General features: G+C 43.7%; 1 protein-coding gene and 1 pseudogene across 5 annotated transcripts; both read right to left on the reverse strand.

Moving 5' to 3' along the window:
* Positions 1-310: 310 nt before the first annotated feature.
* On the reverse strand, positions 311-1216 carry LOC141406958 (ferritin heavy chain-like; annotated as a pseudogene).
* On the reverse strand, positions 311-24737 carry ATPSCKMT (ATP synthase c subunit lysine N-methyltransferase). 5 transcript variants are annotated; one of them, XM_073993145.1, is made up of 5 exons: positions 24515-24737; positions 13638-13927; positions 11052-11189; positions 9774-9824; positions 311-1803 (listed from the first exon to the last, which is right to left on the reverse strand). In XM_073993145.1, the coding sequence occupies exons 2-5, from the start codon at positions 13692-13694 to the stop codon at positions 1633-1635; spliced, it is 417 nt and encodes a 138-aa protein (XP_073849246.1). In that variant the 5' UTR covers positions 13695-13927; positions 24515-24737; the 3' UTR covers positions 311-1632. The 5 variants fall into 5 exon arrangements, with proteins under 5 accessions (XP_073849246.1, XP_045249474.3, XP_073849245.1 ...); XM_045393539.3 differs by lacking the exon at positions 24515-24737 and adding an exon at positions 24442-24473 and having other exon boundaries at positions 11096-11189; XM_073993144.1 differs by lacking the exon at positions 24515-24737 and adding an exon at positions 24228-24473.
* Positions 24738-24747: the final 10 nt, after the last annotated feature.

The raw sequence follows: 24747 nt of genomic DNA on the forward strand, positions 1-24747 counted from the left end.
GACTGCAGGCGCCCGCCACCTCGCCCGGCTAGTTTTTTGTATTTTTTTAGTAGAGACGGGGTTTCACAGGGTTAGCCAGGATGGTCTCGATCTCCTGACCTCGTGATCCGCCCGTCTCGGCCTCCCAAAGCGCTGGGATTACAGGCTTGAGCCACCGCGCCTGGCCGGAACAAATTATTTCTAATAAATGTTATAAAATATAAACGCCTCTCTGAATCCTTCAGAAAATTAATTTTGCCATGAAGTACAAAAAGGAAAGAGATAAAACTTAAGTATGAACAAAGTTATAGTGGACAGGAGACTGCAAACATTTGGTAATATGCACTGTCTTTTTTGGGGGGGGAGGGTACCAAATTTCTTTATTTGAAGGAATGGTACAAATCAAAGAATTTAAGTGGATGTTTTGGTACAACTTATAGAAAAGGTAAAGGAAACCCCAACATGCATGCACTGCCTTGGTGACCAGGGAAGTCACCCCATGGCTACGGGGAAATTAGCCTGAGGCTTAGCTTTCATTATCACTGTCTCCCAGGGTGTGCTTGTCAAAGAGATACTCTGCCAAGTCGGATTCGGGTGCTCCCATCTTGTGCAAGTTGGTCACATGGTCACCCAATTCTTTGATGGCTTTCACCTGCTCATTCAGGTAAAGTGTCTCAATGAAGTCACACAAATGGGGGTCATTTTTGTCAGTGGCCAGTTTGTGCAGTTCCAGTAGTGACCGATTCACATTTTTTTCCAAATGTAAAGCACACTCCATCGCATTCAGCCCGCTCTCCCAGTCGTCATAGTCTGGTTTCTTGATATCCTGAAGGAAGATTCGGCCACCTCCTTGGTTCTGCAGCTTCATCAGTTTCTCAGCATGTTCCCTTTCCTCATGAGATTGGTGAAGAAAGTATTTGGCAAAGTTCTTCAAAGCCACATCATCGTGGTCAAAGTAGTAAGACATGGACAGGTAAACGTAGGAAGCCTAGAGTTCCAGGTTGATGTGGCCGTTGACGGCGGTCTCTGAGTCCCGGTGGTAGTTTTGGCGCACCTGCGAGGTGGACGCAGTCGTCATGGCGGAGGCTAAGGACAGGAGGCGGTGCTGGAGTGGCGGCGGGGGCCTTGGGGCGGTCGGAGGGCGTAGTGAAGAGGTGACGGAGGGCTGGCTATGGGTGGCCAGCAGGGATGGGGGACAAGCGCCGGGTTCCATCCAAGCACTGTTGAAGCAGGAAACCCTGACCACACTCGGCGAAGAACGGCTGCACTGTCTTTAAAAATCATTTCTCCTTATTGAGGCATTGAGCCATATTGTTTATGATGTGAAGAGCTGTTGGCATCTTTCCTGCCCATAACCATGACCATCACTTACTCATCTTTTTATGCATCCAGGTGCATGAAAAGGCAGTAAGTACATTTTTTAAGAAAATAGCATCAAAAGCAGATTTTAAATCTACCTGTTTTTCTTCTGTTTGTTTTCTCCAACAGTTAAGGAAAGTAATGGTAATTTCTCATTCCAAACCAAAGACAATTATGCTCCTTTCTAAGGACACAGCTGTAAGTCTCTACAAGATCGGGGAAGACTAGGACATTTCGGAAAAGCACTCTCAGTAAAGTTTATGCTTGAATGGGCGGCTGGAAATGCATCGATGTTCAGGGTCTCTTTTCACGGCCTCTAAACGTGCTCGCGTCATATGCCCACACTGTGTCTATCCCCTCCCCAGTGACATGGTCTGGAGTCCAGTGTGGGAAGGGAAACCGGCAAGCAATGACTCGTGCATCATTGGCAAGTTCAAGTTCAAGTTTCTTCTCCAACTGCAGCATCTGTGGGGAATAACAGCTATTATTTTAGTGAGCAGTGAGTCAGAGGAAATGATCCCAAAATTTCTTCTGTACTTAAGAGTCCCTGAAAATACCTGAGCAAAAATTACTACTTGTTAAAAAGAGCACTCTGGGACACAAACACATGAACAAACAATCCACTAAAATACAGAAGATACACTGACAGCAGTTGTAAGAACATCTTCTAGTATTAATTATAAAATGTGCCATTTTTAGCAGATGTCTATCATAGATTTATAGTTTTCTCAATAAAATCAAGATGTGGCAGCAATTATAAGAAGCAGCAGTTTTAAATAATTTAGTTCAACACTTCAATATACCTTGTCTCCTACATTTAAGACATTATTTTTCCACAATTTTAAAGAGATGGGGGTCTTGCTATGTTGTCCAGGCTGGTCTCAAACTCCTGGGCTCAAGCAATCCGCCCACCTCAGCCTCCCAAAGTGCTGGGATTACAGGCATAAGCCACTGCGCCTACATTTTTCCACATTTTTAACATCTCTGAAATCAGGACACATCACACAACACTGTCTTAGAATTATAATTAGCAATTTTTTTTGTTTCTCAATAGCAATGGTGCATCCTAAAATCAAGATCTACAGTCAATGAAATGTAGTATAGTTAGACCATGAAAAAACACACACTATTCTACCAACTGGAAATACCATGAAATGTTTCATAATTTTTTAAAATGTACCCATAATGTACTAATAATGGATTTCTTAAGAGTTAGCCTAACTTATACCACTGTTGTACCATTTTGTTGTCAATCTACCAACAAAGAAAAGAGTTTTTACTATTTGCTAAAAGCACTGATATTTTAATTACATCAACAAATTAACAACTACTTAAAAATTTATCTGCAGGTCCTAAAAATTTATTACCACCTTCACATCCTAAAAATACTTTTTTTCTACTTTCTTCTTTTAACTTGTTATTTTGGGATAATTTCAAACTTCCAGAAAAGTTGCAATAACAGAACAAAGAAGAACAAAGAACTCCTGTATACCTATACCCAGGTTCAATAACTTTTTTTTTTTTTTTTTTTTTTGAGACAAGGTCTATCACCCAGGCCGGACTGCATTGGTGCGATCTTGGCTCAATGCAACCTCTGCCTCCTGGACTCAAACCATCCTCCCACCTCAACCTCCTAATTTTGTAGAGATGGGGTTTTGCCATGTTGCCTGGGCTGGTCCTCAACTCATGAGCTCAAGCCATCTGCCCGCCTCAGCCTGTCCAAGTGTTGGGACTACAGGCGTGAGCCACTGCACCTGGCCTATGGGTTTACCAATTTTCAACATTTTGTCACATTTGTTCTCTTCCTCTCTCTTTGAACATTTTTTTTCCTAAACCATTGGAAAAAAGGTTGCATACAATATGCTCCTTTACTCCCTTAATACTTCAGTGTGTATTTTCTAAGAAAAATATTTTCATACATAATCCCAGCACAGTTATCTTCAGGAAATTTAACATTGTATTCCAATATAGTAATTCCAAGTAACACTGCAATTCTGTCATTGTCCCAGTAATGTTCTGTATAACATTTCCCAAAGGTATGATCCTGTCCAGGATCACTTTTGCGCTTAGCCATAGCATTCCTTTGGTCTCCTTAGAGGGAAAACAGCTCCTCAGTCTTCCTTCGGTTTCTGTGACAATAACATTCTTCAGTTATTGGACCGAGCGGCCCTGGCGGTGGGTCCTCTGATGTATGCTCATGAGCAGTGCAGTGTGTGGTCTTTGGCAACACCCCACCTGCGAGGCTGTGAACTTAGCAGGGCTCCAGACACCCAGGAGGCCCTTCTGCTCTTGATGATGGCATCAGTCACACAGTCAAGGTGGAATCCGGTGTCTCCACTGTGCAGTTGCTATTTTTCCTTTTATAATGAGTAGTTTGTGAGGAGATGCTTCGGGTTGATGTGAATCCTGTTACTCATCAGACAGTCCCCACACTTGGAGTAGCACTCACGGACAATTCTGGCCTGAATCAAATAGCAATCACGGACAATTCTGGCCTGAATCAAATAGCAATCACGGACAATTCTGGACTGAATCAATCTGCTAATTCTGTCCTTTCTTCTAGACGTACAGTTGGCACTCTACCATAAGGCAGGGCTTTCCCCTCACCTGCTCTGCCTCTCTCTCTTCTTGTCTACCAATCTGCTGTAAGGACAAACACCTATATTCTTATTTCATTTGATAGGTTATAATCCATTACTGTCCTTGTGTATTCGAATGCTCGAATTGTCCTAATTTGGCCACTGGGAGGCTCTTGCCGCTGGCTTCTCTGTCCTTTGGACATGCTGTTATCAAATACTGTGAGCACTTCCTTACATTCTGGCTCAATAAAATGTTCCTGGCTTTTGTATCTTCCTTCCACAGCCCTGATTCAGCCTTTTCCTCAAAGATTCCTGATTCCTCTTAGTAAGAAGTGATATTTAGAAAACAAGATCTAAGCAAAAATTACTCCTCTAAAAAAAACAGATTAAATCAAGACCAAATTGATAGGGCTTCTATGATGGTTTTAGTCCTGACCTAAATCTTATACAAGTGCTTAGAAAAACTCTTCTACATGACCTATGGCTGGAATGAGCCAAATTCTAATTGTTCATCAGAATCAATGCCAAGATAACACAGAATAAATTCCATTAAGGATGGAGGAATTTCTATTCTTTCAATAGCCAGTATAGGATTTAAAAAAAAAAAAAAAGTTGTGTTCCTTGAGGGAAAAATTAAACAAGCAAAGAATGAAACAATATGTGTTTTTCCAAAATATCAGAGATTTCTTATGGTAATTTTGTTCATAAAAAAGATAATTGTAAACTTATTCATGATGCTATTATTCTTTTCTCTTTTATAGTTTCTTTTATTTCCAAATGATTGTCATATGCTAAGTCAAGATAAACCTAAAAATGAAAGGAGCTATTTCCATCATAAGAAATTAACTGACTAAATTACACATAAATATGCAACGAATCTGGTGCTTGATATTATACACAAAGAGAAGCCGTGATGTGTCATGTCTGCCTAATGGAATTCAAAATTATTCATACAATTATAGGTTTCAAAGTGACATGAACTCATCCTATTCTAATTATGTCTACAAAATTTTAAACATAGTTCTCAAAGGTATAAGATAACCTAGCCCTGCCATACACACACACCCCGCCCCCCAGGAACCCCGGTTTCACTGGACCACCAGGGTAACTCACTCCTGGCACTTCCTCCTCCCCAGGCTCCCCTCTCCGAGTCCTACTGGTTGCCCCTCATTTCCCAGACCTCTAATGCCAGGGTCCAGAGCTCAGGTCTTCAACGGCTCATCCTCGTGCTCCCCAGGGAATCTCAGCTACTCCCAGGCTTCACGTGTGCTGATACCCAACAAACGTACATCTCCAGCCCGTTCTCTGGCCCGAACCCCAGACTCCTTCTCACCCACCACTGCCAGCCTGATGTCATGCACACCCAAACATCACATGCACATGCTGACTTTCCTAGCCAGCTCCGCTTGCACCTTCCCCAGCATAGTTCAAGGCAACCCCAAGCATGTGGCAGGATGGCCCAGTGGTCTAAGGTGCTAGACACAAGCTTCCACTTCCCAAGGCAACTCCAAACTTCCAGTAACTTGGGCCAACACCCTGGGGCTACCTGTGACCCCGCCTTTGCCTCTCTCCCCATGTTAGATCTGCCAGCTAGTCCTGTGGATTCTACCTTCACAATGCACACAGAATTTGATGCTTCTCACCAGTTACTCCATGGCCTGGACATCTGCAAGAGTTTATAACCTGTCTCCCAGCTTGTACCCACCCCTGCCTCCACATGGCAGCCTGTGACCCTTCTCCAGCCCAGCCAGCCCTGCATGCATTCCTCTCTGCTCACTCAAGGCTTCTGTCCTTCCAAGGGCTGGTGTCCTTCCCATCCTGCTTCCTCTCTGACCTCCCCACGCACACTCATGCCATACCTGCCTGCTTGCCGCACTGCCCCCGACCCTGTCCAAGGCGCTTTTCCCTGCAAGCCCCCTCCCTAACCTCAAAGGTCACCTTTGCAGGGATCCTATCCCTGCCCCACCCCACCCTTGCTTTGCTTTGCTCCACAGCACTTTTGCTTCTGCTGTATGATGCATCTTCTATAGGCGTCTCATGTAATATCTGCTCTCCCCACTAGCATATGAGCACCTGGGGCAGGCGTGTTTTCTCTCGTACTCACTGAAATATTCCAAGTGATTAGAACAGGGCTTGCTATAGTGGCCACGCTTGTCAAATGAACGAAGGAAGGAAGAAAAAGTTATTCAGCTATGAGTTATTTTTCTTTATTAGAACATAATGATAATATTTTTGTTCATCAATTCATAACAGCCAAGCATGGTGGCTCATGCCTGTAATCCCAACACTTTGGGAGTCTGCAGCAGGAGGAATGCTTGAGCCCAGGAGTTCGAGACCAGCCTGGGCAACATAGTGAGACTCCGTCCCTACAAAAACTAAAACAATTAGCCGGACATGGTGACACACGCCTGTATTCCCAGTGACTTGGCAGGCTGAGGCAGGTGATCGCTTGAGTCCAGGAGGCTGGGGCTGCAGTGAGCCAAGATCACACATGACTGCACTACAGCCTGGGCAACAGAGTGAGACTCTGTCTCAAAAAAAAAAAGAAAAAAAATTCAGAACAGAATTTGTAACTAAAATTAAATTAGTCATTCTTTGAAGTTATGAAAGTAGATAGCTTTCTGGGAAAAGTATAAATACTGGGTATACTCAGACCACATTCATTCATTCAACGACCGTTTACCAAGCAATGCCTGTGCCAGTGCTGCAGTGCTGGAGGCCTGGGCCAGCTGGAAGAGGACAGGCCTGCTCCCTACCCCCGAGCTGATGGTGCAGTGCACACAGCAAGCACTGTCGAAGCCTTCAGACAAAGAAATGCACAATAACCCATCTAAGGACAGGGCAACAAGATACTATGTGAGTTTAAAGCAGGCCACTGGAGCTCGCCTCATTGGCATCAAGGACTGCCTTGCAGAGGCCGGGCACAGTGGCTCAAGCCTGTAATCCCAGTACTTTGGGAGGCCGAGGCGGGCAGATCATGAGGTCAGGAGATCGAGACCATCCTGGCTAACATGGTGAAACCCTGTCTCTACTAAAAAAATACAAAAAATTAGCTGGGCACGGTGGCAGGTGCCTGTAGTCCCAGCTACTCGAGAGGCGGAGGCAGGAGAATGGCGTGAACCTGGGAGGCGGAGCTTGCAGTGAGCTGAGATGCGCCACCGCACTCAAGCCTAGGCGACAGAGTGAGACTCTGCTGTCTCAAAAAAAAAAAAAAAAAAAAAATTGCCTTGCAGAGGAAAAGACAGCTGGCCCATAAATTGTCAGTGCTATTCACCAACGAAGTCCAGAGCCAGGGAGACCACAGTCAGAGGGAAGGACACAGCCCCAGGCTCTGGGAAGAGCAGCAATGGTGAGGTCCAAGGGGCCAAGAGAAGGACGGAGGACTGGTACAGAGAGCTGAGGGCAGCATGGCCCAGAGGAAGCTGGAAGGGAGCAAGGGCCACTGCACGCCAGCCTCAGGGCCACAGTGTTTGGACCTTATCCCTAAAAACAGCAAGAAGTCACAGAAGGGTTTTCACGAGAACAAGATTGGTCTGCTCTGCACTTTGAAAAGATGCTCTTGGTGCATAAGCTCATGTTAAACGTGGATGTTTACAACCCCAGGACTGGCTTGACCAGATCCAAATGGGATTCCTGCTCCTTTTCAGTTAGATACATACTTGTGTGGAACTGCTACAGCACCTCTGATTTTGAGCTACAACTGCACAGAGCTGTTAGGGATCATCAGTCTGGTATCAGAAACAGGGGTGAGGGTTTACAGCCCCAGGGATTCCTGGCTCTGGACCTCCCCAAGGCTCCCCTGGCTCACTGAGTATCCATCTGGGCATCAGCTGCCATGGGAACATCTCATGGCACGCTGGCTTTGTGGAGTCACCCAGCCGCAGCTGGCCATGGTTCACAGCACACGCCCCGCCCCCTCATGGCCTCTGCTGAGACACAGCTTAATGAAGGTTGAAAGTGGGGCCCTCCACACACAACACTCCGCCTTCCAAACCAACAGAAGTCATCCTGGCCTCCGCACCCCTGACCGACCCACCGGCATGGAGACGGCGAGTTGGCCGGATCTCTGTTATGACAGGGAACGTGGACACTTTGTGTCTTTCAGCTGCTCCCCATTTTCCTTGGGAATAGTGAAATGCTACATGTTCCTTATTTCAGATTTCTCTACATACAGAAGAATGGACATTAATCACAAAAGTATTCATAAATAATAAGACTCTTATTTCCCCTGACTGAACAGCTCCAAAAAGTGAGTCAGTCTACTTCAAACATGGTAAGAAGCACCTGGAGTTGGCTCCACAGGTCCTGGAGTGACGATGACTACCAAAGGCCACTGCTCCCCCCCGCTGGGACAAGTAACCCTGGTTTCATCATCCTGCCTCTCCACACAGCACGGAATTGCCAGTAAATGCTAACATTCTATCTATAAAGCACGGATTCAAATTAAAGTTACTTGTCTCCAAAAAGCGAACACATTCCATTTTAGAACTAAAGCCCAAACATCACAGGTAATAAATCACCATCAAAATTACATATCAATCTATGATCCCAATCAGTTTTCTTAAAAATGACCAGGGAGTGTGCCCTTCTACCTCATTTCACTTCTATAAGAAAAGGCTGGATACCAAAGTTTGGTCTTAATTTTAGGCATAATGAGAATTATAAATGTACAGGATACTGTCACTTTCAAGAATATTTTACAAGACTGGGCACAACGGCTCACACCTGTAATCCTAGTACTTTGGGAGGCCGAGGCAGGCAGATCACTTGAGGTCAGGAATTCAAGACCAGCCTGGCCAACATGGCAAAACCCCACCTCTACTAAAAATAAAAAAATTAGCTGGGCATGGTGGCAAGTGCCTGTAGTCCCAGCTGCTCAGCAGGCTGATGCAGAATTGCTTGAACCAGGGAGGTAGAGGTTGCAGTGAGCCGAGATCATGCCACTGCACTCCAGCCTGGGCAACAGAGCAAGACCCTGGCTCAAAAAAAAAGAGTATTTTACAAAAGCATTTCTAAATTATATTTTAAAATTAAAGTATATGGCATTATACTGAAGGTCTTAGTAGTAGAAATACATTTCTCAAGCACTGAAATGTCTTATACAAAAATGCAGGTATTAATAAAAAAACAAAAAAAAGTAAATTGTCTTTTTAAAAACTTAAAACCCTATCAGCTATATTGCAGCATTTTAGCAAACATCCAATTCTGCCAATTTTATGATGGCTACAATGATAGACTGAAAAGTGAAAAGGGATTTCCTTCCATGGTCTGCGCACCAGCAATACAGTAAAAGCTTCCCACCATGACCATCTTTCCAAAGGCTAAGGAGGGCCATTTTCAGTGCAGTACTGTGGCATTTTCACTTCTGAAAGTACATAATCAAAGTTCAATATGCCATTCTTTAGCAAATCAGTAAACTGAGGTAAACTGAAACTACTCAATGCTCATCCACCCAGAAAATTATCTTCCTGCCAAATGGGAGGAATGATCAATTCAGAGGGAACATCCCATTAACTTTCCAGAGCGACTTCAGCCGAGTGGAAGTGAGTGGCTGTGAAAACTGCCAACTACATTAGACACGGGGACCTCAGAAAGCAGCTTCCAAACTGGAATGTTTAAGGCTTAGTTAAATCATTGAGAATTTCATCTGAAGCCAAAGTTTAAAAGTATGACTGAATCTTTCCTGATTAAACTTCTAAGACTGAATTATTTTATTAAATCAATGAACTGAAATCCAGTGTTCCCTAAAATCTCTGGGAGGCCATCACCATCACACGGGTGAGTGGTGGTGTTGCGGCTGGAAGGGCCTTCAACATCATCTAACCCCAAAGAGAGAGCAGAAAAGTGCGTACTCACCATCTGAGGCACACCGAAAATAACAACGTTCGAGTACTGCGAAAAAGTAACCTGAACAAGGTGGGAAAACAATCGGTAGATTAAATGCAAAAAGCCAAATGTTAAGCTTAACTTGTTTCACAGAAATGGGTAGCAGTTTTCCGTTTTATCAAACGGTGGGTTTTGACAAATTCCTAAAAAGAGCGGCCCTCCTTAAGATTTCACAAGGAAAAGAATAATACATTCATGCTCTCATTCATTTTAATTCAATCCATTACACAGTTTTCCAAACGCTTCCCTGTAAGTCATCCCATCTCATCCTCAGGGCGACTCCATGCAGGGCACGCCCAAGTGGTCATGTGTCGGACAGCTAGTGACCACACTGTGACCCCACTGTGACCAGCTGGTGGCACCGGGGCCACGTGTTCCTGCACCAGTCCACTCTACACCAAACCAGCTTCACCAGAACGCGAGAGACTTCAGAACCATCTGGGGTTTTTTTTGTTGTTGTTGAACCATCCTTAAAATTTGAGTCTCCCTCCTCTTCTCTAAAATACTATGTGAAAAAAGTGCAATAAAATGGTCTTCAGTTGAAAAACCGGGGGGAAATGTGCTTTGCCAGTTAAAATTCTTATTGCCCAATAAAAGTCTTATTTACTCTATAGAGAGATCGTTTATGCACATATGGCATAAAAAAACAATGCAAGCAAAACTCAAGTGAATTTTTGTAAGCTACTGATGACAATATTACAATGGAAAATTCTTATTTAAGAAAAAGCATTTTATGGAACATTCCTAAAGCAAAATTACAGGGCATTTTTAGAGTTTTTAGAGTACAAATAAATTTGGAAGTATCTTATACTTTATGAGGATAAGAAATAACCATGACAGCATGATTCTCTAGCACCCATCTCTGTGTCTCTCTAAATATACGAATATGCATACACACACACACACAGGCACACAAATGGAAAAGTCTAATATTTATCAATAATAATTTATAGGATTTCCAAATGAGATGAAAAATCTCATTATTTTGTAAGAAACAGAAATTAGAACACACTAATTTAGTAAATAAATTCTTGGAATTCACAAGACCTATACATAAAAACTTTAAGCTTCTCTCTAAAGGAGACTATTTGCAAAATGTATCAATTTTACACATTTCATTATGCCAGAATATTCACATGGATTTTAATTATTTTTCTTTTAATACATTTTTTCAGTTCTCAGTCATACTAATTTTGAATAATAAACTTTCCCTTGGATTTCTCTAGGGCCATTCTCTGCCTTACATACCTTCCACAAATCCGAAATATAAAATTTGGCAGAACCATGCACACCTTCTCGCCAAGCGCGGTATCTGGAGTACCAAACTAGCCATGGGTTTAATTCATAACCAACTGCTGTGAACCCTTCCTTCGCAGCCGCTATTACCTGTGGAGAGAGGCAGGATTTATTCAAAATATGAAGAAAAAATGAACATATACGGTCAAACAATATGAATATCTCCTATCAATGGTTTAAACATCCAATCAAAAAGTGCCTCCTGTGACTAAGACATCATTTAAAAATGTGTCTCTAAAGTGATACAGCTTCGTGGACAAGGTAATAGTTAACCTATGTAACTTAGTTTTTTCTTGATTGGTTAAAGATTTCACCTCAAGTATCAGAATAGACATTCAGGTTCACTTTGAACACCTCCATAATTGATTCTAGGTCAGCCAACCCCCGGAGAGGTTGAACAAAACATTGCCGAAAATCCACTACATCTCTCCATCAGTGGGCTAGCACAGCAGCAGTGAAATGAATGTGTTGGGGAGGATGATTTTGTGAACAAGTAATAATGTGCAATAAAAATAATCTGTCAATGAAAAATCTGCAATTAGTTACATATTTCCTTTGTAGTTAATGACTATTCACTCAAAACTGAAAACAGGTAAAATAAAATGAAATTAATCCGAATAAAGTCAACTGTGGAATCCCACCAGCCTCCGGAGAGTGGAAGGGATATGGGGCAGTCCTGGGTTCTCTCTGCCCGTCCTGTCCTGCCCCATTCTTTAAGGGAGCATCCCTTGACTCAGCTGTTCCACCTAAGATAGTTCCCAAGTAACTATAGTGCTACAAGAAAACATTTTCTCAGAAACCACAAAGATACCGTTCAAATACGTAAAGCATACAAATATGGATTTTAAAACTTTCTCTTTGATTTCTTGATATGGTTTACCTCTGTGTCCCCACCCAAATCTCATCTTGAATTCCCATGTGTTGTGGGAGGGACCTGGCAGGAGGTAACTGAATAATGGGGGCAGGTCTTTCCCATGCTATTCTCATGATAGTGAGTAAGTCTTACAAGATCTGGTTTTATAAGGGGGAGTTTCCCTGCACAAGTTCTCTCCTTGCTTGCCACCTTCCATGTAAGACACGACTTGCTCCTCCTTGCCTTTCACCTTCCACCATGATTGTGAGGCCTCCCCAGCCATGTTAAACTGTAAGTCCAATCAACCTCTTTCTTTTGTAAACTGCCCAGTCTCAGGTATGTCTTTATCAGCAGCGTGAAAACAGACCAATATTTTTTTTTTTTTTTGAGATGGAGTCTCGCTCTGTCGCCCAGGCTGGAGTGCAGTGGCATGATCTTGGCCCAGTGCAACCTCCACCTCCCGGGTTAAAGCGATTCTACTGCCTCAGCCTCCTTAGCAGCTGGGGTTACAGGCGTGTGCCACCACGCCCGGCTAATTTTTGTATTTTTAGTAGAGAAGGGGTTTCACCATGTTGGTCAGGCTGGTCTTGAACTCCTGACCTCGTGATCCGTCCACCTCAGCCTCCCAAAATGCTAGGATTACAGGCATGAGCCACTGCACCTGGCCACTAACACATTTCTTAGAAACAAATAGTGGCTCCCTGAGGGTGAGGGGAGGAGGGGAATAGAAAGTTATTATTTAATTGGGGCAGTGTTTCAGTTTTGCAAGATGGAAAGAGTTCTGGAGATGGGTGGTGGTGACGGTGGCACGGCAACGTGAATGTACTTCCCACCCTGAACCGTACACCTGCACATGGTTAAGATGGTAAACACTACGGTATGTGTATCTTAACACGATTTTAAAAGTAAAAAAAAAAATTAAATTAAAAATATCTTAACTTTCTAACCTCCTCCTGAATATTCTAGCTCAGAATCACAAAATCAGTCTCTATGTCTGTAGGAGCTGGTGAAAGGTGAGAGTCCTGCTGGCCTTCACACTAAATGCTTCCATAGCACCAGCCTTTCCCACTGCTGCTGGAACTTTTCAGCTCATCACTGCGATAAGGCTAAGGATGGTGCCACCCTGCCCACAGAGGAACCTGCTCTGAGACACCCACTTGTCCGTCAGTGGCCTTTTGTCTTTATTTATAGGTGCCCAACTGGGGTCAAGTGAGAGAAGTTCGCTAAAAAAGTCTGATCTTCGGCTTAGTGAGGGTTAATCACTGGCTCTTTCTTATTTTAACTCTATATTACCCCCCAGGAATTATTACTTATACATGGATAAATACAGACAAATGTAGAAGCAAACAACTATGGGGTTGTTTGCATGATTTAACATGTTTCTTCTCATCATGCCACCTCTGTCGGCCCAAGTATTTAACAGACAATTTAATAATTCCCAGTTAACCGTTCTTTTTCCCCTGGCATGTCAACAGCGCACTTCCTCCTTTAAGAACAAATTACATCTGGGAAAAATGAATTCCAAACATGCTGGTAGTTTAATAGTTTGGTCAAACAAACACAAAATGAAATGAGCACTCTTTCGAGCTGTCAGATTTAGTAAGTCTTTGTGTAAGCCTTACTAAATGTAAAGCAGAAATTTTAAGTTCTCGTTCCAAACCTTAAAATGTTTTAGCAGAACTCACAATGCGTCCGTCGCCACTACCGATGTCTACAAGGGATCCTCTTCTGCATTGCAACATTTTCACAACATTTTCAATCTGCTTCGTAGTTGCAGGTACAAATGGCAAACAGACTTTTCGAAGGGCTGGCGTTATAAACGGTGTGGCTACAGCATACACAGCCACCAGGGTCCCACCCACAAGCCCAGTAAGAAAGAACCCCCAGTTGCTTTTCTGCAAACTCTTGGCTTCAAAACTTGCAGGTAGAACATGTCTTGACTGACTTTCTTCTGTAAGTGTTTCTAGGGGTATACCTAGAATGAAAGCAAGCAGAAAAGACACACATAGCACCGAATCTGAAATCCAAGAGAGTATTTTTTCCTACAATTCTCATTGACAAATAAACTCATGCTTTTTAAAGGATAATTCAGCTGAATACAAGCTAAATGCCACGTGTAGGATCCCATAATAAATCCTATTAAGATATTTTGGAGAACATTATTCAATACCACCAGAAGACTAAAATCTTTTCTTTCCAACATGTTGATTTTTTTGTGTGTCTAGGAGTCATCCTTAGAAAACAATGTACTCAAACTTATTGAGCAATTTATTAATTTAATATCCATTAGTACAAGTTTTAATCATGCACTACATATTTTTATGTTCTGAGCTAACATATGTTTATTTGTTCACTGTTGTCTTATTTTTAAAACAAACATAAAGATGTCTAATTATTACCCAATTTCAAGTAGAATTAAAGGATTCCACATCAAATTTGGTCTGGCATCTACAATCCGGTTTCACCAACACAATTTTAAAGTAATAGAAGAGACAAAAATCAGGTTTTACCAAATATCTCAAATAAGTATGGTAATAAAGAGACTTTTACGACAGATCCAAAAAGAATAAAAAATAAGATCATTTTAGTACTATCACAAACACAAAATAATGCAGACCCCAATCACTGATTACAAAGAAATGAATGGTACTTTAAATATCCTCTTGAGATTTGTCCTTTAAAATGCATTTAAATGAGATCTCAGGGTTTTGAAATTAATATTGACTTGAAATTGATTTTAAAATTGATTAATGAGGAGCACAGTACAGGAGGTAAAAACAGGACTCCTCCAGAGCCAGCCAAAGTTAGGATCCCAGCTCTGCCACCTCATTAATGAGGGGACCCTGAATCCCTTGTCCTTGCTGAACCTGGTTTCTCATCTGTAAAGTGGGGGTCACAGAGATATTGTGAGGATGAAATGAGTGGATGGAGGTAAAGCACTTAGAACAGAGTTGAATGCAATTATAGGTTTCCTATAACTGCTGTAAGAAGTTGCCACAAAATTAATGGCTTAAAATAACACCATTTATGGCCTGGCGCAGTGGCTCACGCCTGTAATCCCAGCACTCTGGGAGGCCAAGGCGGGACTCCCAAAATACAAAATTAGCCAGGCGTGGTGGTGCACGCCTGTAATCCCAGATACTTGGGAAGCTGAGGCAGGAGAATCACTTGAGCCCGGGAGGCAGAGGTTGCAGTGAGCCAAGATCGCACCATTGCACTACAGCCTGGGCAACAAGAGTGAAACTCCATCTCAAAAAAAAAAAAAGAAAAGAAAATCACCATTTGTTATCATACAGTTCTGGAGGTCAGTCTGAAATGAACTGGCAGGCCTGCGTTCCTTCTTGGGGCCCTCAGGCAGGTTTTCTTGTCTCTTCCTGCTTCCAGAGGCTGCCCACATTCCTAGGCTCTGGATCCCACATCACTCCAATCTCTGCTTCCGTCCTGACATCACCTTCTCTCACATGCCTGGCTCCCTCTTAATTTATAGGAACCCTCGTGATAACACTGGGCCCACATAAATAATCCAAAATAATCTCCCATCTCAAGCCCATTGATTACATCTGTACAGGTGCAGGAATTAGAATGTGGACATTCCTGGAGAGGACATTTTTCTTCCCACCACATCCATGAACTATGGCAATCTATTCCGGTGCAGTACAAATTTGAACCCAAGACACACAGAAAGCTGGCAAACAGCAGCGGGTCACCCTCAGGGCAGCCAGCCAATCACCAGTATCCCCCACTCAGCGCGGCTTTGTTCTTGATTCCTGAAGACCCTTAACATGAGTTGTAGAACTGATTTCATAGTGGAAAACCAACTGGGTCGGGGGAGAGGGCAGTGGGAGGAAGAATGCTACTAGTACTAGTGCTAGTGCTAATGCTAGTGACGGTGGTAAAGAAAATTGACTTTAAGAAGGTGATGGCATTTGATAGAAAGCAAAAGCTTTAAATAATTTCAGTTATAATTTTGGCATTTTACGGAGGAACTTACAGGCATACCTTGGAGATACTTAGTTCCAGACCACTACAATAAAGTGGACATTGCAATAAAGCAAGTTACACAAATATTTTTGGTTTCCCACTGTATATAAAAGTTATGTTTACGCTATACTGGAGTCTATTAAGGGTGCAATAGCACTGTTCAAAAACCAATGTATGTAACTTAATTTTAAAATCCTTTATTGCTTGACATTTTGGTCTGGTTTATCTTCAAAAAAATTGTTTAATTTTTAAAAAATAGTTTATTGCTAAGAAATTCTAATGATCATCTGAGCCTTCAGTAAGTAAAAATCTTTTCATGGGCGTAGGATCCGGCCTTGACATTAACAGTTGCTCACTGATGAGGGTGGTGGTTGCCGAAGGTTGGGGTGGTTGCGGCAATTTTTAAAAATAAGACAACAATGAAGTTTGCTGCATTGATAGACTCTTTCCTTCACGAAAGATTGCTCTGTGGCATGTGATGCTGTTTGACAGCATTTTACCCACAGCAGAACTTCCTTCAAATTTAGAGTCAATTTTCTCAAACTCTGCCACTACTTTACCAACTAAGTTCATAAAATATTCTAAATTCTTTGTCATCGTTTCAACAATGTTTACAGCATCCTCACCAGTAGTAGATTCCATCTCAAGAAACAACTTCCCTTGCTCATCCATCAAAAGTGACTCCTCATCACTGCCATTTTATCATGGGGTTGCAGCAATTCAGTCTCATTTTCAGGCTCCACTTCTAATTCTCTTGCTATTTCGACCACATCTGTAGTTACTTCCTCCACTTAAGTCTCAAAGTCATCCAAAAGGACTGAAATCAACTTCTTCCAATCTCTTATTAATGTTGATACTTTGACCTCCTCGCATGGATCATGAATGTTATTAATGGCATCTAGAATGGTGAATCCTTTCCTGAAGGTTCTGAATCGACTTTGACCAGATCCATCAGTGTGATCACTATCTATGGCGCCTCTAGCCTTATGAAATGTATTTCTTAAATACAAGACTTAAAAGTCAAAATTACCCCCTTGATCCTCGGGCTACAAAATGAATGCTGTGTTGACAGGCATGAAAACAACATTCGTGTCCTTGTATACGGCCACCAGAGCTCTTGAGTAGTAACTAGGTGTGGTATCAATGAGCAGTAATATTTTGAAAGGAATCCTTTTTCTGATCAGTAGGTTTCAACAGTGGGCTTAAAATAGTCAAAAATCGTGCTGTAAAAAAAGGTGCTGTCATCCAGGCTTTGTTGTTCCATTTACAGAGCAAGGCAGAGTAGATCTGGCATCATTCCTAAGAGCTCTATGATTTTCTTTTTTTTCTTTTCTTTTTTTTCTTTTGAGACGGAGTCTCGCTCTGTCGCCCAGGCTGGAGTGCAGTGGCCGGATCTCAGCTCACTGCAAGCTCCGCCTCCCGGGTTCCCGCCATTCTCCTGCCTCAGCCTCCCGAGTAGCTGGGACTAGAGGCGCCTGCTACCTCGCCCGGCTAGTGTTTTTTTTTTTGTATTTTTTAGTAGAGACGGGGTTTCACCGTGTTAGCCAGGATGGTCTTGATCTCCTGACCTCGTGATCCACACATCTTGGCCTCCCAAAGTGCTGGGATTACAGGCTTGAGCCACCGCGCCCAGCCAAGAGCTCTATGATTTTCAGAACGGCCAGTGGGCATTGGCTTCAACTTAAGATCACCAGCTGCATTCACCCCTAACAAGAGAGTCAGCTTATTCTTTGAAGCTTTGAAACCAGGCATTGATTTCTCTCTAGCTTCCAACAGAAGGTTGTTTCATCCATACCGAAAATCTGTTGGCCAGGTGCGGTGGCTGAGGCCTGTAATCTCAACACTTTGGGAGGCTGAGGCGGGCGGATCACAAGGTCAGGAGCTCAAGACCAGCCTGACCAACATGGTGAAACCCCGTCTCTGCTAAAAATACAAAAATTAGCTGGGCGTGGTGGCACACGCCTGTAATCCCAGCTACTCAGGAGGCTGAGGCAGGAGAATCATTTGAACCCGGGAGGCAGAGGTTGCAGTGAGCCAACATCAGGCCACTGCACTCCAGTCTGGGTGACAGAGCGAGACTCCGTCTCAAAAGAAAAAAAAGAAAATCTGTTTAGTGCAGCAACCGTCATTAACAATCTTAGCTAGATCTTCTGGATAACCCGCTGCGGCTTCTCCATCAGCACTTGCTGCTTCACCTCGCATTTTTATGCTTAGGAGATGGCTGCTCTTTCCTTAAACCTAATGAACCTACCGCTGCTAGCTTCAAACTTTTCTTCTGCACCTTCCTCACTTCTCTCAGCTTTCAGAGAACTGAAGAGAGTTAGGGCCTTGCTCTAGATTAGGCTTTGGCTTAAGGATATGCTGTGGCTAGTTTGATTTTCTATCCAGACCACTCAAACTTTCTCCATATCAGCAATAAAGCTTTTTCACTTTCCTATCATTTGCGTGTTCACTGGAGTAGCACTTTTAATCTCCCTCAAGAACTTTTTCGTTGCATTCACAACTTGGCTATTTGATGCCAGAGGCTTAATTTTCAGTCTATTTCAGTTTTCCACTGCCTTCTTCACTAAGCCTAATAATTTCTAGCTTTTGATTTAAAGTGGGAGAAGTGTGATTCATTCACTTGAACACTTGGAGCCCACTGTAGGGTTATTAATCAGCCTAATTCAATGTTGCTGTGTCTCAGGAAATAGGAGGGCCCAAGGAGATGGAGAGAGATGGAGGAATGGCCGGTGCAGCAGTAGGAACACACACACATTTATCGATTAAGTTCACTCTTATTTGGACATGGTCTGTGGAGCCCCAAAACATTTACAATAGAAACACCAAAAATCCCTGATCATGGATCACCATAATAGATAAAAAATAGTGGAAAATTTGAAATATTGCAAGAATTACCAAAATGTAAGAGACAAAAAGTGAGCACGATGCTGTTGAAAAAATGGTGCCAACAGACTTGTAGAGCTGCATAAACCTTCCATTTGTAAGAAGCACACTACTGAATGGGGCATGTTGGTTCACACCTGTAATCTCAGCTACTCAGTATGCTGAGGCCAGAAGATCGCTTGAGCCCGGGAGTTTGAGACTAGCCTGGGCAATAATAGCAAAATCCTATCTCTAACAACAATAAAAAAGTGCACTATCTGCAAAGTGCAATAAAACAAGATATGCCTCTACTTGCTAAAATGGTAGTCACGCATTTAATTATTTAAGAAAAGCTGGCCAGGCACCGTGGTTCATGCATATAATCCCAGCACTTTGGAAGGCCGAGGTAGGAGGGCTGCTTGAGGCCAGGAGTTCAGGACCAGCCAGGGCAATACAGCAAGACCCCATCTCTACAAAAAATAAATTAGCCATGTGTGGTGGCATGCACTTGCAGTCCCAGCTTTTTGGGAGGCTGAAACAGAAGGATCACTTAGGCCCAGGAGGCTGAGGCTGCAGTGAGCCATGATCACACCACTACATTCCAGCCTGGACGACTGAGCAATACCCTGGTATTAAAAAAAAAAGAAAAAGAAAAGAAAAGAAAGAAAAGTCAAGGCACATTTGTCACGCCCTCTATAAAGAAATTATCCTGTGGACTTTCCAACTGTACAGTACAGCTGTTAAGGGGATTTGGGTCACACAGTTCTGGAGTCTCAGAACTTAATTAGTTGTTTAACACAAGGTAAGTTGTTACTAAGGCATGGTTTTCTCCTCAGTAAAATTTAGAAATAATTTGTTTAAACATGATTCAAAATTGGCCAGACACAGCGGCTCATTCATGTAATCCCAGGACTTTGGGAGGCTGAAGTGGGTGGATCACCTGAGCTCGGGAGTTCAAGACCAGCCTGTGCAACATGCCAATACCTCATCTCTACCAAAAATACAAAAAATTAGCCAGGCCTTGTGGTGCACGCCTGTGGTCCCTGCTACTTGGGAGGCTGAGGTTGGAGGATTTCTTGAGCCTGGGAGGTGGAGGTTGCACTGAGCCGAGATCGGGCTACCGTACTCCAACCTGGATGACAGAGTGAGACCTCATCTCAAAAAAAAAAAAAAAAAAGCTTTTGCAATAATACTATCCTCATAGGATTCTTGGAACAGGTAAATAATGTATGCAAAGCATTTAGCATAAGCCTAAGAGGCTAAGTAATGACTATTAATTGCTAGTATTATTCTCAATACTATCATTTGCAGGGAGGGGCTCAATTTTCAACAGCTTTGAGATATAATTCATACATATACAATTTGCCCGCTTAAAGTAGACAATTTAGTGTTTCTTTTTATATTCAGATATATGCAACCAACACTACGGTCAATTTTTGAACATTTTCATTACCTCAAGAGGAAACCCCTTATCCTTTAGCTACCACTCCCGCATCCACCCTCTATTCCCCAGCCCTAAGCAACCACTAATCTACTTTTTGTCTCAAGAATCCCCTCTTCTGGGGCCCGGTACGGTGGCTCCCGCCTGTAATCCCAGCACTTTGGGAGGCCTAGGTGGGCAGATCACTTGAGGTCAAGAGTTCAGGACCAGCCTGGCCAATATCATGAAACAACATCTCTACTCAAAAAAAAAAAAAAAAAAAAAAATTAGCCAGGTATGGTGGCGCACACCTGTAATCCCAGCTACTTGGGAGGCTGGGGCAAGAGAATCGCTTGAACCAGGGAGGCAGAGGTTACAGTGAACCAAGGAGCCAAGATCGCACCATTGCACTCCAGCCTGGGAGACAGAGCAAGACTCTGTCTCAAAAAAAAAAAAAAAAAAAGAATCTCCTATTCTGGACTTAAAGGAATGGAATTGTATAGTGTGTGGATTTCTGCAACTTTTTTCACTTAGCATGTCTTCAAGATTCATCCATGTTGCAACTTGTATCAGTTCTTTATTTCTTTTCACGGCTTAATAATATTCCATTGTATGGATATGCTGTATTTTTGTTTACGCATTTGTTCACCAAGTTTATTAAACAAACACAAGTCAGATGACCCAAATTGAATTTCACCTGTGTAGATATGTACCTTTCAATTCAACCAGCAAAAGATACAATAAAAAGTTCCTGTTTTTCGCAGCCTCCCATCTAGGCCGATGAGAGGTGGGGTCCAGGACAGGCAGACACATGTCAGGTTGTGAGAAATGCTGTAGCACAAACAAAACGATACAGGCATACAAGAGAGGTGGAGAAAAAGACTGATTCCAACAATAGGACCAGTAAGGTGTTGGCAGAGAGAATATTTGAGCTGGAGCCAAAAGCAGCAAGCCTTGGAGCCACGGTGTGGAAGGCAGGGAAAGCCTTTCTGGAGCACAGAATGAGAGAGAAACAGGAAGGCAGAGAGAGAAACAGGAAGGCAGAGAGAGAAACAGGAAGGCAGAGAGAGAAACAGGAAGACGGGCCTCTGAACACCAGGCTCAGTGTGTATTTTATTCTACGCGCACTGTGATGAAACTTTCTGAGCAACGTCACTATAATATTTGTGTTTTTAAGAAAGGCAGCACAGGGGCAATGAGTCTCTTGATGAAATCGTTCTATTTTCTGTCCCAAGTTTTCATGCCTGCAAGTCTTGCAACGTCACAAACATTTGCATGGGGAAATCAAGATCCGTACCCACTGCTGGAGCTCTGGAAGCAGTTACTATGTACATCCAGTATAGGAGTACATCCAACATAGGACTACATTGCTAGCTCCATTCAGCAAAAACAATTCATTCCTTTCTGAGATGGAGTCTCACTCTGTCGTCCAGGCCGGAGTGCAGTAGCACAATCACAGCTCACCACAGCCTTGACCTCTCAGGGTCAAGCAATCCTCCCACTTCAGCCTCCCAAGTAGCTGGGACTACAGGCACATGCCACCACACCCAACTAATTTTTTCAATTTTTTTTTTAAAGACAAGGTCTCCCTATGTTGCCCAAGCTGGTCTCAAACTCCTGGGCTCAAGCAATTCTCTCGCCTCAGCCTCCCAAAGTGCCTCCATGCCAGGCCCTGTATTGATTCTTACCAGTGAAAATCAGGCCCTGAATATTCAAAACTAAAATCAAGACTCTTTCTACAAATCCTGCTAACGGAACGTGTTCAGACTCCCAGACTATCCAATATACATAAATGGCAAGAACTTCCTGTCAGGTGTTCTTTGGAACAAGGAGCCATTCTATTAAATAATGGCGGCAGTGGCCACTGGCTAGTTTCTTTGAGCACTTAGTAGGAGTCCATCCTTGAAAATCAAACACAGGATGAGGTTAACTTCTACTGTGTCTAGGCCCTGCTTGCTTATTGACTTCTAATATTGGTCAAAAACTTCAATTTTCAGTGGCAGCTTTGCATCAGCTGAAGCTACAGGCAGTGACAGACGTACAATAAGGTACCCAAGGTTCTTATCCAAGTTCAAGCCAAAAGAAAAAGGTCAGGAAGAGAGAAGGAGCCTGTTTGGAATAGTAACCAGCCACATGTCTAAAGTGGGCTTATATCGGAATGTCACAACTTGTAAGGACTGTTCATTGTGCACTTGTATATGCATACCTGTTTAATAACTACAACATATGTTATGTCCCTTTAGCATATATTCTTATGTCCTTACAAAGCCTTTCTTATACTAGTCTAATGTCATTTGTGTCCTTTCGACATACATGAGCTATTGATACTAGGAAAAATCCCCTCTTGCTCCCCAGTATTTTGACAGGAAATAAACTACATAGAGGATGCCATAAGACATTCTATTTTTCACAACAATCGAATGAGCCAAATGAATTGCAGAAGCCACCAATTCAGGAAACACTGAATTGCCAAAGCTAACGTGAAATAACGTGTCCTTGAAGATGTCTAGCGCGTTTAAGTATGCCAAGCATTAAGAGTTAACTGGGCCGGGCGCGGTGGCTCAAGCCTGTAATCCCAGCACTTTGGGAGGCCGAGATGGGCGGATCACGAGGTCAGGAGATCGAGACCATCCTGGCTAACACGGTGAAACCCCGTCTCTACTAAGAAATACAAAAAATAGCCGGGCGAGGTGGCGGGCGCCTGTAGTCCCAGCTACTCGGGAGGCTGAGGCCGGAGAATGGCGTGAACCCAGGAGGCGGAGCTTGCAGTGAGCTGAGATCCGGCCACTGCACTCCAGCCTGGGCGACAGAGCGAGACTCCGTCTCAAAAAAAAAAAAAAAAAAAAAAAAAAAAAAAAAAAAGAGTTAACTGATCACCAACCATCCAATGACAAAATCAGTCCTCCCTGTTTTGTTTTGGAGACAGAAATCTCGCTCTGTCGCCCACGATGGAGTGCAGTGGTGGATTATAGCTCACTGTAAACTGAACTCCTGGGCTCCACCCATCCTCCTGCCTCAGCCCCCAGAGTAGGTGGGAACACAGGCGCCAAGTCAGTTCTTGACTTTCAGGCCAGGGTCAAATGTTATAGTGCATGTATCCATTTCAACATTTACTGAGTACCTAATAAAGTCTGGGAATAATACAACTTTATTAGCTAAGTCCCTGCCTATGGCAGTAGCGGAGAAGTAAGGTTGGAACCCCTCAACAAATAAATCTAAACCTATCAAATATTAAGTCATGATCTTGGAGGGCGCACGGGAAGGCAGCATAAGAGATTCAGAGGACAGCTGCGGTTACCTAGATCTTTCTGAGGCAGCATAATACAGGGCTTAAGAGTGGGACCCACCGGGCACTGCGGTTGCTCATGCCCAGCACTTCGGAAGACCTAGACGTGCACATCACTTGAGGTCAGGGGTTCGAGACCAGCCTGGCCACTATGGCAAAACGCCGTCTCTACTAAAAATACAAAAGTTAGCGAGCTTGGTGACCTGTGCCTGTAGTCCCAGATGCCTAAGAGGCTGAGGCACGAGAATCGCTTGAATCCGGGAAGCGGAGGCTGCAGTGAGCCAAGACCGCGCCACTGCACTCCAGCCTGGGCTAGTCTTGTCTCCAGAAAAAAAGAGTGTGGCACCCATTGCATCAGGCTGTGCAACTCTGTTTCTTACTAGCTGTAAAACCGTGGCAAGTTACTGGGCCATTTGTGCAAAATGTTAATTGATTTACCAACACTTAAACACAGCTTGCTAAGGGCCAGGCACCGTTCTCCTTGAATCTCACAGCAGCCCTGTAAGGTAGGCACTACTGTTACCACCGTCACTTTGCAAACAAGGAAACCGAGGGACAAAGAAGTTAAGGGATTTCCCCAAAGCCACAGCTAGAAGAGCGGCAGAACTGCGATTCCAATCCATCAGTGTGCCTCCACTATCCCTATTCCTTAACATCGTGCTAAAGGCTGAGTCACTTGCCCTAAGGAGCCCACAACAGTCTCTGGCAGAGAGGAATTCGCACCGGGAAACGCGCCCGCCGCCAACGATCCCCAGAACCGGCGCGGGCACGGCGCGGCGGCCACAAGCTCTGGGTACCGAACGCCAGGCTGGAGGCCAGGGCAGCCACCCGCCCGGCCACCGGCTCGACAGTGGAGACCTCAGCTGACCGCGAGCCCCCGGCCCGCCCGCACCCCTTCTCACGCCCACAGGAGCCCGCCACGCCTTTCCCGCCTCACCTCCTCCTCCCTCCATCGCGAGATTTCCAAGTGGTTTTGGAGGGGGCGGGGGGGGGAAGGAAATGGGTCCTACCATCTTCTCGGAGCCGGAGTTGGAAGAAATCTTTAAGTCAATGAATTCCTCCTCGGTACCCACTATCAGAAACTCTCAATGGTAAAATTTTAAAAACTGACAGATTCAATCTGCTCTTGGCTTGTGTGTCCTAAGATTTCCACTAAGTGTCTTCAAATCTCCCCCCACGGCTTCCTGGATAATAGAAGTTCCCTAAGGCCGCCGATTCCAGAAGATACTGTCTGGCGTGAAAT

This window comes from Macaca fascicularis, chromosome 6 (assembly GCF_037993035.2).
Source record: "Macaca fascicularis isolate 582-1 chromosome 6, T2T-MFA8v1.1".
NCBI classification, from domain to species: Eukaryota; Metazoa; Chordata; class Mammalia; order Primates; family Cercopithecidae; genus Macaca; species Macaca fascicularis.